At 36.0% G+C, this 17307-nt stretch overlaps 1 protein-coding gene across 1 annotated transcript in view; it reads left to right on the top strand.

Moving 5' to 3' along the window:
- Window positions 1-17307, top strand: part of SLC4A10 (solute carrier family 4 member 10) — a 207188-nt gene that overhangs the window by 171405 nt on the left and 18476 nt on the right. The window contains exons 20-23 of the mRNA XM_039253448.1: window positions 6090-6341; window positions 8720-8788; window positions 14046-14219; window positions 14968-15090. Of these exons, the coding sequence (XP_039109379.1) occupies window positions 6090-6341; window positions 8720-8788; window positions 14046-14219; window positions 14968-15090 (618 nt within the window). The remainder of the gene's footprint in view (window positions 1-6089; window positions 6342-8719; window positions 8789-14045; window positions 14220-14967; window positions 15091-17307) is intronic.

Here is a 17307-nt window from a genome sequence, read left to right on the forward strand (position 1 = left end):
ACATTTTTCCCAGACACTGATTTATTTTCTAAAACTGAAAACATCTCTATATTTTTCATTATAAAGTCACATATGCTTTTGTTTAAAAATTAGACAATAGGGGCACCTAGGTGGCTCAGTTGGTTAAGCACCCAACTCTTGATTTTGGCTCAGGTCACAATCTCACGGTTCTTGGAATTGAGCCCCACATCAGACTCTGTGCTGACAGCACAGAGCCTGCTTGGGATTCTCTCTCTTCCTCTCTTTCTGCCCCTCCCCCACTTGTGCTTGCATGCGCTCTCGCTCGCTCGCTCTCAAAAATAAACTTCAAAAAATAAATTGAAAAATTAGACAATATGAAAAGTTAAAAGACAAAGTTAAAAACATAATTTCATTTCCTAGAGATTACATTGTTAAAATTTTGATATATACCCAAATATATATTTTCATATGACATATATTATCTGTATTTTTCGTGTAAGAGCATTTATCATGGTAGTCATCCCATGCCAACAATATATATCTGCATTATCATTTTTAATGTCTCTCTATATATTTCATTATATTACTTACTTTAAAACAGGCTAAAAGACTCCTATTTTAGGAAGAAAGTAAGGCTTTCAAACTAAGTTAGATATTTTGTTTTTGTTTTAGCCTTTATAATTAGTCAGAAATCCCACCGATCTCACTAAAAAATTATTCTTTGTGAAGACTATCAGCTAAACTAGTACAGGCAGTATTTTTTCCTATGTATTCATGGAATCATATTGAAACAAAATATAGAAGTAAGTGAAGATTGCTGAGGGTGATATAACCTTTTTGGCCGTTCCATATCCTTGTCCTTTCTGGGTATCTCAACCTTTTGAATTACATAGCACCTTCTCCTTATACTTCATGAGCCTGTGGTAGGCCCTTGACATCCACAGTCTTTCCAAAGCTCCAACTCAGCACGTATACTATATTTCCCCTTTAAATATTATGTAAAATAGCTAAACTATCATATAACACTCTTTAAGTGGGCTTTTCAGGCACTTGTATTTGTAGAATTAAATGTAACATTAAAGCATTTAATTTTTAAAATTTTTATTTATTTATTTTGTGGGGCAGGGGGAGAGGCAGAGAGAAAGAGGGAGAAAGAGAATCCCAAGCAGTCTCCATACTGTCAGCACAGAGTCCAATGCGGGGCTCAAACTCACAACTGTGAGATCATGACCTGAACCAAAATCAAGAGTCAGATGCTTAACTGATTGAGCCACCCAGGAGCCCCAAAGCCTGAAATAAACTTGAGGCCGTATTACCAAAATGTATTACATTATTTGTAATGAAATTTTTATTCTACAAATAAATGAATATGCAACCAAATTTTTATATTTTATCCCTTCATAGCCTGGATTTAGTAAATAATAAAGCAAGTGTGACTTCATGATAGCTCTGCTATGTTGCCATGAGTAGAGGAATTAATCTTTTCTTGGTCACCGTAAGTCTGAACATCCCATCCTCCTCCTTAAATGTGGATATTTGCAAAGCCAGTTCCTTCCAGTGAAGATATAGTTTATCTACAGTGAACACTATCTGTCCTCTATAAGCTTCAGTACAGTGCGGTCTGCTGCTGCTGACTTTCTGCTGCTGCTGACTTTCCTGTTAACAACAATAAAAAAAAAATCACATTCTCAGAACATTCTTGACTCAGAGTAACGGTTTGTTCCATAGCTACTCTCCCCACCTGTTGCTTCACTGAAATGTTTGCACAGTCTCCTGGCTTTGACTTGAACCGCACTGTCAGGAAAAGATATGTGTTTCTTGAGTATACCCCCAGACCACAAGTTAACCACATTTTCAGCTTTTACTAATTTTTTTTATCACTTGAAAACCCATTTTCGCCTTGCTTGAATCATGTCCCCCAAAAGCTTAATGAATCATGTTTTCTAGTTTCTGTAACAAGTACCTGGTTGACCCCACATTGTGTATTTCAGTTCATTTCATATATCCAAGTCACCTTGGAATTCATCATTTTTATGTCTTCCAAACTTACATTTTAGATCTTTCCACCTTTTCTTCACTTGTTTCCAAAGTAGTTTTCTTATAGGGCATTTTTCATGCCATTAAAAATGTTTTTTTTTTTTTCATTTTGAAAGTGTTACTAAATACATAGTAAAGCTGTGTTGAGCTGAAGAAGTTGGCCCAACTCACTAAGTGACTTCCTCCTCCCTCAGAACGAAGAAGCTCAAATTAGCAAAATTCCAACTCACTGCACCTCATGGTCTTTGGGGTCATTCATGAATGGTAGAAGCTACAAAATACAAATGTAAAAATTTGAGAAGGCAAATTATTATCTGCATTATATATAGATACAAACCCATACTCTCTCCAGCACTTCTTTTTAACCAGAGAAGTGGGCTGGGCATAGGTTAGCTGAATCCCATTAAAAAGCATTAGAAATAACTGCTTTTTTTTAAAAGTACATTCTTTAAAAGTGGGAAGAAAGATACTATGTTACAGAAAAAGTTTCTGTTAAGATATAACTGTGGGCTTTTCTACATGTTTCTGTAGACAGTTCAGGCTTCTTTTGACATCATTTTTAATAAACAGCAATACAATCTCAGATCACTTGAGTAAATGAATGCATTTGCAACATTCATTTGGCACCACATTCTCTTGATGATTATGGCATTTGATATGTTCTTTTTTGCCCTCTTTGTCAGCCCGGTTCTTCATGTCAATCTATAGTCTTTTATGTGGTTAACTTGACAGATGCAGGAAATTGCTGCCAAGCGTTAAAATGAATTTTTTCAGCAGTGGCATCTGGGTATCAGATGGTCCTCTTGGCTGGCCTCTTGTCTTGCTGCATGTTGGTTTTAGTGGGGTCTGGTGTAGCATCACCTGTTGCTATACTCCCTTTTCTTCCCATATGTCCATTTCCTGTGATTCATGGATGAAAGTGAGAATAAAAGCCCGGATTCTGTCTGTATTTCAGAAAAATCTACAGAAATATGTTAGAAGGTACAGAGTTCTCTCTCTGACAAAGGGATACTTCTCTTTGGCTGTCATGCCTATCAGCTAATAATTTGGGTACAAAGACCAAGTTTTAAGATATTTAATGAAATGCAAGAAGAGCGATGATGATTAATTAGTAGAAGTGCCAGCCCTGCTTTATTTCCTTTGAGTCACATTAAATTAAGATGCTCCCATTTACTGTACAGCAAAATCAGGAGGAAATTGCATTTTTGTTTTTATTAGATACTTGTGTTTTACAAAGATAGCTCTCTAAATTTAAAAATGAAATTATTTGCTCTGAAGCCATTATTTTGTCTGCTTCCTGCAATTTAGAATTGCACTGTTTATATTTGTATCACATTTTTAAAATCCTAAGTAAGAGCTATAGGAAATCACTATCATGAAGAAGGCCTTCCTTATATTATTAAGCCATAGTGAACATGGACCCTGGGAAGGCCCCGGGTGTACCAAAAATGCAACCCTGGGTCTCAAAGCCCCTGTCCTCTGCCCTCCTCTGATGTTTATCTCATGGCTATTAGCACTTCTTGGGTTCTCTCTTAGCAGTACCCTAACTTTGCAAAACAGTCCAAGGGGCACCTCACATCGTACTCCCTCAGAGGCAGAGGCTTAAATAGTTAGGTCCTTCGCTTTCTGTATCCTTCTCACCCCAGGGTCTCTAGGACACAATGCTCCTCTAGCTGGTTAAGATGTGGTCCTTTAAAGGGACCAAAATCTTGAGTTCTATTCTATGCGACTACATCTTCCAAATCGTTCACTGGATGAGAGGACCATAGTGCAGTCCCGCTGAAGCTCCTTCCTATGCCGTTTTCAGTTAAGCTGACCCCAGAGTGTTTCTCTTCCCATATTTCAGCTCTTAGCAATAAAAATCTTTCCTGGGTTCCTTATAGAAAAAAAGTTCCTAGAGTCATATTCATGAGGGAATTTGAATTTAGGCATTCCAGCTGAGCTGGAACATTGCTATAGCTGAGCCAGCCCAAGGAAGGTTACCACTGTCTTGGTGACAACACAGGAGGAAAATGTCCTTATGTGGGGCGTTTATCTGCCATTTTCTCCTCGCTGTTGCCTCCTGCACTTTCATAATTTGGTAGGAGTAGACAGAAAAGGAAGTACAAGTGACTTTAGGAGTGCTTTTCTTAATAGAATGATTAACAAAACAAAATAGCAGAAAGAAAGCACTACCAGGACAAGTGTGCAACAGATACTCAGTTTATTTCACACTCCAGGCTAAAGAGCTTTCATATTAACTAGAAAGTGCCTGCAGTTTGGTTAAAAAAAATTCCTTTGGAAGAATTGGTAGATTCTGCTCATGTTCATAATAATAAATTTAATGGCTATATTTATTTTAAATTATTTGTTTTGAATCCAATTCTAAAAATGGTTTAAGGATGCATATTTCTGTCTACAAAAGCCAATCCGTTCCTTATTGATTGCTTCTTGTATGCCAGTAATTGCATTAAAAACTACAGGAAAGGGGCACCTGGGTGGCTCAGTCAGATGAACGTCTGACTTTGGCTCCAGTCATGATCTCAAGGCTCAGCTCATGAGTTCCAGCCCTGCATCGCATTGAGCTCGCTGCCATCAGGGCAGAGTTCACTTTGGATCTTCTGTCTCCCCCTCTCTCTGCCCCTATCTCACTCACGCTCTCTCCCTCAAATATAATTGAGATATTACATAAGTTACCTGCCCTTAACAAACATATAATTTTATTGAGGGGCCTTGAAACAAATGAATACAAATAAAAATTTATTGTTCAATAGCCAGAATATAATAGTCCTTAACATTTACTGAATCCTTAATATATATTAAACATGTTCTAAATGATTTTCAGACTTAGATAAATTCTCACAACAACCCAAGGGGGTGCCTCCTGTTATCACCATCATCCTTTTTCAGATAGGGAAGCAGAGGCACAAGAGGTTAAATGATTTGCCCAGGGTCATTGGTTGAGCCAGCATTTGATCGCAGGCCACCTATCTCCAGAACCCAAGCCCTTAACCACTTTATTATACTACCTTTCATGAAGTCGCCATTAATAGAATATAAAATAGGCCAAGCCATTTGCTACCTCTGAAGCTTTATGCTGACATTTTCCTATGGTGGGGGGAGGGAGAGGGAAACACTACTTGCTCTTTCCCACCTTCAGTTTCTTCCCTCAGAGCCCTCAACCACTCACGCCCTCCTAGAGAGCGGTCTCACTTTCCTGCATCTCTATGCCTCATGCCTCCTGCGCCTGTGTTTCCTCGGTTATGTTTCCTGCCTGGTCCTAGAAAGCACGGAAGTTTGCAACACCTGGAGGTCAGTGATAGTGGGGAAGGATCACAGAGAGGTGGAAAACACAAAAAGTTTCATTTTAGGGAGGGGCCAAATATTTCTAGTGCTGAAACTGAAACAGATGAGAATAAGATAGGCAATAAAAGCTGTATTAGAATAAAAACAGGTATATATAAGGAAACTTAGCTTCCATGATATCATTTTTCCCACTAAGACGTTGAGATACCCATCCACTTAGACAAAGGAGGGCAATTGGACACAGAAGAGTTTCCCTTTAGGAGATCTGATGTGAAGGGCTTCTTAAGTATTGTCAGGAAGTAGTTTCTATTCGCAGTCAGGCCATTCTGATTGCTATTATTGATATAATCCTTACTTTGTTTTCTTTTTCTACCTGATGCCTGGTATATGGTGTTCAGTAATTTTTGCTATGAATTAATCATGAATGAGTAGATATATGAACTGTGAATTAACTTGCTTACTTACGGAAACTAAGAGAAGTGACTGTATTTAATAATGACTTTAATTACCCAACAGAAATGGAATGGGAACTAATGTAATATTAACCTAGAAATACATTAAACCTATTAAGGTAGATAGAAGTCACTATAATCATAATTGTAAAAGGAACATTTGCAACTTTTCTTTAAGTGGATTATATATTTTCAGACTGTTACCTTTTTAACTGATTTTGCATTTTAGAATCAATTGTCTAAGACTCAAGATAATAGCTCTTTTCTATTCTTACTGTTCCACTGGTGGTGATATCATTTGTCTCTGTACTAAGTTCAATTCCTGTGAGAATCGTCTTTTCTTTCTTTCAACAGAAAGGTTGTGGGTACCATCTGGATCTATTGATGGTGGCTGTCATGCTTGGGGTGTGCTCCATCATGGGCCTGCCGTGGTTTGTGGCTGCCACTGTCCTGTCCATCACTCATGTCAACAGCTTAAAACTGGAATCGGAATGTTCAGCTCCAGGAGAACAGCCCAAATTCCTTGGCATTCGGGAGCAAAGGGTTACTGGGCTTATGATTTTTATCCTTATGGGTTCATCAGTCTTTATGACCAGTATTCTGAAGGTAATTAAATCTGCTCTATGAAGCTGAGAGAGGGAAGAATATATTTATTGTTGTTTAAGGAATTTCACTTGAATCTATCAGTTTGCAAATATTGTATGACCTGTGACAAAAGTGATGAATTTGTTTACCGTGTTTATATAACTTCTTAACAGGGGAAGTTATAAGCTATATTTCAGAATCTTAAGTTCATAAGAAATTTAGTCTGGCAAAGTAAGATTTCATGTGTAAGTTATTATTGTAATTTTGAAATAGTTACCAAGTTATGGGGACAGGTCACTCATTTCTAACTGATTTGTGACTTGAATTCACTGTAGGCCTACAGGAAGTCAAGTCTCCATTTTATTGTCAGATGTATTTGCAATGAACATTACCTAGTACAAAATAGAGATGCAGAGATGAGCAGTGTAATGATCATGGCCACACATGCAGTTTTGTATATTAAATATTACATGAAGCTACTAAATGGACATCACTATTGTATATACTTATTTTTTTCACAATTAAAATACTTGAATCCATTTTGAAGGGCATTAAAGAGTAATTATTTTGTCACAGAAGTGTGGCAGATATTACCAAGGTATGTCAATTATATTTTAAATTATAGCTCATTTTATTTGCCTATAATTTGAAAATCCTAATGGACTATTTACTCATTTATATAAGTTTACTTATATTTAATCATTTATGCAAGTACATTTGTGAGAATTCATTTCTATGTTATATTAGTAACTATAGAGCTAGATTATGCTGAGCTATCCCAATAAAAAGAAAAACTGAACAGTTCACATGCGTGCAAATATCTGGTATAATGTAGGAACATCAAGATGTTAGCTCCATTCTTCGTTTTTAATCCAAATACCTTTTTTTCTTTATTACTTTATTATGCAAATAAAACCTCATTTTTGTTGTCATATTTAGAAATCAGTGTAAGGGAATGTTTGAAGCCTAAGTCTTTCAGTAATCTGAACATAAATCATCCATTGAACACTTCAGATCAGCTTTATCCAGTAACTTGAACCAACCAAAAATTAAATGGAGAAATGATGAGGAAGGGAGTTAAATCACATTTTAAATGCATATTCTAAGTCATAGTTTCCAAAACTTACAGGGCTTATAAATAAATATTTGTATTAGCCTCATTAACACTTATCTTAATTTTTACATAGAAATTATTTTTTTTTAGAAAAAGAAAACCATTTCCTCATTTAAAATTATATAATTTGGAGAAGACATTTCAATTTTTTAAACGGTTATTTTTGAGAGAGAGAGAGAGAGAGTGAGAGTGAGTGAGAGGAGGAGAGGGGCAGAGAGAAGGGAAGACAGAGTCTGGAGCAGGCTCCAGGATCTGAGCTGTCCGCCCTCATGCAGGGCTCAAACCCATGAACTGCGAGATTATGACCCAAGCCAAAGTCTGATACTTAACTGACTGAGCGACCCAGCTGCCACTGGAGAAAACATTTCAATGCCATAAATAATTACATTTTTTTAAACTACTATAATAACCTGCATCAGCTTCATTTGGAAGTGCTACTCCAGCTCAGAACTGGTAAAGACTAAAGTAACACTTGTATTTATTTAAATAGTAAAAATGAAAACTATAGCAAATTTCACCACACACTGCTGATACCAAGTTTCACTATATTCACGACAGAAAATCAGACAGTTTATAAATAGAATAGGCTTATATCAAGATTGCTTTCATGTTTCTGATAAATTAACTTTATAAAATATATCTAATATTCACCTAAATTATTTCCAGATAGACATAGTTCTCTTTTCAGTAAATTAAGTAAAGTTAGTCTTGTTTTTTCTCTTCAGGTACTAACAAAATTTTTCACCATCTTAAATATACCTGTACCTGAAATAGTCTCAGCACTCTGGTACAGAAAATATCAAACTTTTTATTGAATACATACTTTACATACTTTTTTTTCCCTCTAGGCAAATTACTGTCAACTGATTTGTTCTTTTTGTATAGTTATGTTTATGTGATCATGTACATACCACTATCTTACCATTGTGAAGCAAAATTCAAACTTCTGAATAATAACACAATAATAAGTTAATCTTTATTTTTTGTTTTGTTTTATATATGTATTTTTATGAGCTTTGACCTATTAAAATGCTCAATAACCCAATTATCACCATCTCTTTTAAGATATACATGGGGAAGCTAAGGCACAAAGAGCTTAAATAACTTAGCTATGGTTATGCAGCTGAAAAGTGCTAGAGTGGGGATTTGAATCTGAGTCTTCTGACTCAGCCCAGTATTGCTTCTAAAATATTTATTTTTCTGTGTTTTTCTTTGGTAAGTGAAGAATAGCATGAGAGGTTATTTGAAACTAACTTGTATCTTTTCTCCAATTGTTCTTTTACAGTTTATTCCCATGCCAGTGCTATATGGAGTGTTTCTTTATATGGGTGCTTCATCTCTAAAGGGAATTCAGGTAAATTGCTTACAGTAAATAATGCACATCTGTGATGACTTAAGTCTATTGATGCTACATCATGTGGTAGCTAAGAAAATGACATCATCTGAGGAGCAGCTTTCAGACCACAATTAAGTTTCTTCAAACTGGTTTCTAACTTTAAGGTACTTTTCTTATATTAAAACTGTATAAGGTTTAGACTTTACAATCCTCTTAGAAAACTAATGACAGTACATTTCAAAATATATCCAAATGCTTTTAATCTTTGATACTGTAATCATGTGTATGGAGCAGAAAAGAACTGTATGCACAAAGATGTTCATTGTAACACATACTATCAAAATATTGGAAATAACCCAATTATCCATCAGCAGTAAAATAATTAAGTGGTCTATTGTACAGTCATTTAAAATTGGTAATTATGATGACCATAAAAGGGACATGATAAAAATGCTTATGGCTTAATAATCCAAAGCAAAAAAAGTAGGAAACAAGCTGTACCTACCAGACATTTATAAAGCCGTGAGTATGAACGGACCAAAAAGGAAGGTAGAGAAATAAAAACAATTTATTAAGGTAGTAAGATCCTAGGTGATTTTTCCCCTTTTTATGCTTGTTTTTCTATTCTTATTACAATCATATTTATAGGACTCTTTATTTTTTAATTAAACTCAAAGCAAAGGTACAGGGTAAGGCTATTTCAAGGGATAAAGGAAAACTTAGTTGTTTAAGTAAGCATTGGTTAAATGAATATAGCTCCATGAATTTTCTATTGCATAACAAATGACAGTTAACTTGGTGGCTTTAAACAACAAGCATTTATTACCTCGCATTTTGTGTGGGTCCTGAACTTGGGAGCAGATTGGCTGTGTGGTTCTAGCTCCAGGTGCCTTAGGTGGTTGCTGTCAGGATGTGGACAAGAGCTGCAGGCATCCGAAAGCTTGAATAGGCCTGGGGGACCTGCGCCTGAGAAGGCTGGTCACACAGTGGTGGGAAAAGGCATCCGCTCCTCCCTGGCTGTGGGTTCGATGCCCCAGGTTTCATTGTTGGTGTTACCTCCGCCACACAGGCCTCTCCGCAGGCGACTTAAGTGCCCTCATGGTCCGGAAGCTAACTTCCATCAGAGTGAGCAACCCAAAAGAGAGTGAGGGTGAAGTCACTGTGCCTTTGGGCTTCATTTCCATAGTCACACATGGCCACTTCCATTTTTTTTCCTGTTTGTTAGGGGTGAGTCCTTATATCCAGCCTGCACGTGTAGAGGGAAATTAGACTTCATCTCTTGAAGCGACTAGTGTGGAAGAATTTGGGGACACATTTTAAAATGACCACAGTTGTATTGCAAATCTTTGCAAAGGTGGTTAGCAAATTATTCGTGCTTGTGATACTATAATGGTTTGAATAGTGATCCCCCAAATTCACGCCCACCTGGAAACTCAGGATGTGACCTTATTTGAAAATAGAGTCTTTGAAGATGGATTAGTTATGGATCTCAAGATGAGCAGCTCATCTCCATCCTAAATCCAGTGACTGGCATCCTTCTAAGAAGAGAGGACACAGACAGGGAAGAATGACACACAAAAACAGAGGCAGATTTCCACTTAAGCTTGCCTTTGAATAATCTTATTTTATAACTTAACATTATTGATATGAAGCACTACAGTTTTCTTGAAAGGAGAGTAATTTGAGGGCTATTCATTATAAAATAAATGCATTTCCTTTGGTTGGGCAAAAGGAATACATAAATTGCTGCTTCTTCTGTGTCACAGCTAGTCTTGTTGCTGTTCAAATACGTGAAAGAAAAGTCACCTGACTTATGAATTTGTCAAATTCACACATGTTAATGGAGTACAGGGCACTGAGCTTGGATGTACTTGGATGGCAAGCTGTGGTTCAATGGTAGACTATAAGAGAAATTGAAATAGATAATTCGTCACTCACAGGTCCTAGAGGAAGTACCTGGCACCACCGTAAGGGTCCGCATGAGGAAATCAAAGCAGAGTGCAGACAGAGAAAGAATCAAGACCTGGGCCACATGCCTTTATTCGGATATGTGGATAAAGTGCTATGGGGTTCCTAGGCTGATTGATCAATTTAGATAAAAAGAGCAGGGTTTTGGGAAGCCCTATGGGGGGTCTTTTCCAAGGAGCACACGAAGGGAAGGCCATGGGAGTTAGGGGAGAGCATTGATTGTAAGGACATTTGGGGGAGTCATCTCAGAAACTTACATTTACTTGTTACTCTGGGGGCTGTTATCTAGGGCACGTGTTTACATGAGGGGCTAGTGTCGGTTCCGGTGACCGCAGGCTGCTTAGGCAAACCAAACGGATGCCGAGGCAGCAATACCACGGGAGTAGCTAAATTCTTGGCACTGGGGGGCAGGCAGCACAGAAACTCTCTTCCTGAATGAACAACTAACTAGTTTCTGACTTTGGGAGAAGAAAATAAACACTTCAGCCTCAGGAAAGTGCTGGATGTCAGGACTGAGGCAGAACTTCAATACAAAGTCATTGAAAGATCACTGGACACCCGAAATAGATATTGTGATTGTTCTTTCTGACACTGGGTGAAATTTGCCTGGGAGAGGGACGTGGTTGAGAAGTGTTAGGCATTTAAATTGTACGCAAGTTAGATTTAAGTTGCTCATTTATAATTTCATGTCTGACAAATGTATTTTGAAAGAACTGGTTTGGTAAGGCAGATAGAGAAGAGTATTGAAGAGGTTTTGTTTATTTGTTTTACTGCTTTTTTGCCTTTGGCAAAAGTTCTATGAGTACTAATTTCATCTGTAAGTGAAAAGTATTTATTATTAGGCCCCAGGCTCACATAAATACAGCAGCAGAAGTTTAAGAAACAAAGGAAAATCATTTTGATAGGTTTCAACAGATTTTCCCCCTAACTCCACTCACATGATTTTATACCCATGAGGTTTAGAACTAAACAAGAATGTCAAGTTTTGGAATTATTTGGGGTGTGAATCTTTCAAACGAAAATTGAGGAAAACATTATTAAAGGCCCATGAGAAAAGTATAGTGAGTTTTAAATAGCACTAATGAAACAGCAAGCAGGGTCTCACACTGAGAAACAGGGTTAGTGAAAATTTAAGTGAACCCTGACCTCAGGAATTTGACATTCCTGTTTGGGCTAACTTAGTGGGGAAATGGAATATTGACATTAGGGCAAGATAAAAGCCAAATGCAAAACTCAGGATACATTTGTCATGATTATCATTACTTGAGTAGTAATAAGCATGTGTGGAGTACCAACAGTTCCAGAAGCATGTTAATTAGTAACCCTCTATGTTGAAGGAACCTATATTCTTACTACCTGTTTGGCAATATTATGAAACACATTATCTAGGCTTCTCACTGTGCAACATGGCAGAAAAAACAGATCACAGTGTTCTTATGAATGCTGTTTCTATACTCAGATATATAACCACATCTATATTCATTCCAACACTTCAGGAATCCAAAGTAAAGCAAATGTGCCATTTAAACAATAACAATGGAAGCACCCACACACTGAAGAACACTTATGCAATAACAGCTTCACAAATGGAGAAATGATAGTTGGGAAAAACAAGCTCTATAAAAACTGAAACATTCAGTTATAAGCCAGAGGATTTTACTTTATTTCCTCACTATGCCCCCCTCCAGCAATCACCAAATTTTGTTTAATGACAGGTAATTTAAAGAGATATTTAGGAGGTCAAAATAAGAGCTAATGAAATATTTGGGGACAATATGGAGAAGGTGAACCAAGAAAAAAGAAATTCAGCACTTGGTACTTGGCATAGAAGGTTTCCAATAATTGATTTTGGAAGGTATTAATGAATATAAATAAATACATGAACAGTGGATGAACTAACCTACATATGATTCTGGTTTACATGACTGAGGGAAGAAAGGTCATGCTGTGCCATAAATCAAGGAACACAGAAGAAAAGATGGATTTATGTTGAGTTTTAGATTCACATATATAAACTCAACATTTATATATATATATATATATATATGTATACACACGCACACACACAAGTGTTGGTTAAAAAAAAGGAAAGATGTTTGGCCCTGACATTTGACTCCAATGGATATTTGTCCCTTGGCATATCAATTTTCGAATACCTGATAAGAATTACTTACAATTTTTTCATAAATTAGCTAAGAGATAAGATCAAATATCATTTCTCTGAAGATGCATAATAGATTTTACTGTAGAAAGGGTATGAAATAGAACTGACAGTGATTGAAACCATCATTTTCTAAATAATCACTTCTTGTTGGAAACATTGGAAACTGCAAAAATCGGCCTGAGAAAAAGTAAACAAAATGCTCCACACAAAATAAAACTAATCTGCAATAAAGTATGTTAGTAAGTAAAATGTGAGTGAAGATTTAAACTTCTTGTGAAAATTTCATCTATAAAATTTGAATTGGGAAAATTTGCATTGGTATATGAAACGGACCTCAAAATAAAAATTGTAACAATAATGTTATATAGTCCAAAAATACCTATACTACCTTCATGGTAAAATTTAAACAGAACTAACATTCTTCCAGATGAAAATAATTTTAATAAAATACAATTGAAAAAATTGTAAATGGTTTGATAGTGCACTATAAGAAATTGATCAAGAAATCAAATTAACAAAATTTGCTTTGGAAAATACTTTGTTAACCAGAATCCATCTAGGTTAAGTCTTTGTGGCTTATGTGTTTGTGTTTCTAAAGACAACCTCAAAACCTTGTTGGGAGTCAAAGTGTCAAGGCCAAAACAGAATCAAAACATCCTACTCAGCAGCAGGATCTGGGTCAAGAGCTCTGGAGAGAGAGAGAAAGAGAGAGTAGGCCGAAGTAGAGACCTAGGTCCCAGAGTCTCTACAAGCATGTGAAAGTTGAAGCCTTGGGTATGGATGAGCTCTTTCAGAAGAAGACAGAGCTTGACAGTCAAGGAAGCCCTGGGGCTAAGTGGGCAAATAAAAGCAAAAGCAAGCACTTTGTGGTATGATAATGAGAAAGAGGATGATGATTTTTTGTCTCTCAAGGCCATATTCTTCCAAGTAGCAACATTTAGCATTGACTTTAATAATTTCTTAAACTCTTCTGAACTGAAGTTGTGCCTTTCCCAGTGTATGCACGACAATTCCATTGTCCTGATGCCCAGATGTCAATTTAAGTGTGATCCAGATGTGCCATATTTTGGACCATATTGAACATCTACTTGTCCTACTTGTATTGTTGTCTGTAAAAAGAAATTTAGTCTGTCTATCTTTTAGTTCTTTGATAGAATAAAGCTCTTCTGGATGCCTGCAAAACATCAGCCAGATTTTATATACCTAAGGCATGTACCACTTCGAAAAGTCCATCTCTTCACAGTTATTCAGATGAGTTGCCTTGGCCTTTTGTGGATAATAAAAGTTTCAAGAGCTGCTATTGTCTTTCCCATGATGGTATGAAACTTTTAAGTTAAGTTTTTTTTTTCCTCCTCCTCTGATTTTCTGCTTTGGAAACACATAAAGCTGAAATTGGAACAATAGAGTCATTTTGAACTATTATTGGAAACCATGGCATAAACTTGAGTTACAAAAGCTAGTGACTAAGATAGAGTTTAAGATTATATATGAATTTCAGTGATTCATATTAGTTTTGTCTCTCTCATTCTGAATATTCATAATGGTTTGAATTAATTGAAGTTAGGTAGAAAAATGTAAACTTTGAAAATTTAGTATTAAAGATAATAGTACTAGCAAATCTGAAAAACTAGAGGGATTTTAAAATTAAATCTTATTAAATATGTCAGATAAATGTCAACTACTTCCAAAAATATAATGAATTTGAATGACTATAAATAATTTAAAATATTAGCATAGATAAGAATGGTTTAATATTCATTAAAATAATGCAAGTTATCAATTACATCTAAGGAAATAGTTCAATATATTTTGTAGGATTTTTTTTTAATGACCCCTTTAAGTGACTCCTTTATTGGGTAAAATCAGAGCTATTATTCTTTTCTGGGGATGTGGTAAGAAAAGGAACTGAAGGATGCAAAAATTCAGTGTCTGATTCACACATGCCTTCAAGTGTCACTTTAATCTCAGTCTTAATCGAAGTTGACTTGTTTCCACCAAGAACCAAAGCGACATCTCCCAGTTTTATTTTTTCCCTGTTTTAAAACTACTTTATTATTTACTTCAGGTGTTAGCTCTGGTATTTGTGAGAAAATTGATGGACTTTCTGTTTACGAAACGGGAACTCAGCTGGTTGGATGATTTAATGCCCGAGAGTAAGAAAAAGAAACTAGAAGATGCTGAGAAAGAAGTAAGTCTGAGCAAAATCTGTATCTTATAAAGAGAAGAAAAAGGAGCACTTGCACAGCAAGTGTGCAATTAATCCTGCATTTATCTTTAGATAGTTAGCAGTTACTAACAATGACAGGTGGATTATTAATGTTTCGAGGGTTAATGTTTAAAATCATATAGTTGAAACTTGAGCACAGATCTTACATGAGAAAACCAAACTCTAGCCGGGAATCAGCAAACAGATTGCACTTCATTATCCTCCAAATTGTAAGCTTTGCTCTTCTGTTCCCTCCCTTGTGGATGGAAGAACTTTACTGATGCTTACCTATTTCCAAGTTATGGTCCTACAGTGACTGCTTTTTGGTTGAATAAACAACCAAAAACCAGTGAGACAGAAAAAAAGACATTATTCCTGTTGGTATTTTTCTAAGGAACAAAGTTTTAATGGAAAGATCCTAATTCTAATTCAAAGATATAATTAGTTTTGTTTTTAAATAGTTTAAGTGCTTTTGTTGATCTGATCTGCTTTCAAAATGATTTAAGACTGATTAAGTGTGGTTTGAGAGAGTTTTGGGATTTACTTCCTTGGACTACTGATTTATAGTATTCTGCTTCATGTGTTAATTCAATTTGTTTTAGGTTTTATGGCATAGTTAATGTCCATATGTAAGTCTGGGTCTCTTTTGAAGGCTAGTAATCATAATATTAGAAACTATTTTCTAGATTGAGCCCATAGATTGTAAAACACAAGAACAAAATTTCCATTACTTTCATCTGGAAAGAAAATATTTGGTAAGAATTGTGCATTACTTTTCCCACCACTTCTTCTTCTTGTATTAGGCAGTCAGTAAATGTACTCAGTTTCCTATCTACAGCATAGTTTCTCAAGTTATGGATATATTCCTCTCTCCTTGGGGGGGAATTTGTTTGCAAACATTTCAATGGTTTTAGTTTTTCCTCAGTCATTAGCTGAAGTCAGAGTAGGCCACAAAGTCTAGTGAAATTTCTGCTCAGATGTTTTTACAAATACGGGCTGCATTACATGTGACTTCACTTTTCCAGTGTGTCCTATTGCTGACTACGGATCCCTGCTTTAGAGACTGATCACAATGATGTATCTTAATTTTGCATGATTATTTTAATTTTTCCAAATAATATAGGATGAATACTTAGAATCCTACTTCTAGTAATATTAATATAACATTAAAATATCATATTATAAAAATTATCATTTTTCTTAAGTTTTCTCTCTGATATGTTCTTATTATGAGAGATTAAAATTTTTTTTAACATTTATTTGTTTTTGAGAGACAGAGAAAGAGCGTGAGAAGGGGAGGGGCAGAGAGAGAGGGAGACATAGAATCTGAAGCAGCCTCTAGGTTCTGACTTGGCAACCTAGAGCCCAAAGCGGGGCTCAAACTCATAAACTGTGAGATCATGACCTGAGCCGAAGTTGAATGCTTAACTGACTGAGCCACGCAGGCGTTCCTAATTATGACAGATTTGTGTTGTAAATTTATTTGTTTGTTTTGAGAGAGAGAGAGAGACAAGGGTGCAAGCAGGGGAGGGCAGAGAGAGAGGGAAAGAGAATCCCAAGCAGGCTCTGCACTGTTAGCACAGAGCCCATCGGGGGCTTGATCTCACAAACCATAAGATCATGACCTGAGCTGAGATGAAGGTCAGGTGGTTAACCTACTGAGCTACCTAGATCCCCCTAATTATGAGAGATTTTTTCAAATAATGCCTTAACTATAATAGTGCATTTTGGAGCTTTAGAAAGGTTTGGTCTCCTCCTCAGATATCATTCAAGAAAAATATGACAGAATTTGGTATAAATTAAGTGTAAGTAAGATGGACATTGGAATATAAAAATTCAAAAGGCTTAAATTACTCATACTTGATGTAATTAAAATTATTCAGCGATTATTCTTGAAAACAATACCCAAGAAAGTTTAAATTCCAAAGAAGACGGTTTTGAATATAAAACTCTTTGACCATGAGCTTCTTCTCAGTGTTTCTGATAATGAGAATATTGTTACATATACTAAGGTAGTAACTTCTAAATGCAATTTTGCTTTACCTTCCTGCTTTGATTTCCTATTCAAATGTCTCTACTTCTTCCATAGAGAAAGTTAGCAATAGCCCTAACCATATAATCATCCCCTTCACAACATATTTCTTAGCATTATATAATATATAATATATATTTAATATTCTTTCCTTTTCTCATTTAAAG

The sequence above is a fragment of the Hyaena hyaena genome, unplaced genomic scaffold (genome assembly GCF_003009895.1).
Source record: "Hyaena hyaena isolate Hyena2069 unplaced genomic scaffold, ASM300989v1 scaffold_450, whole genome shotgun sequence".
In the NCBI taxonomy this organism is placed as follows: Eukaryota; Metazoa; Chordata; class Mammalia; order Carnivora; family Hyaenidae; genus Hyaena; species Hyaena hyaena.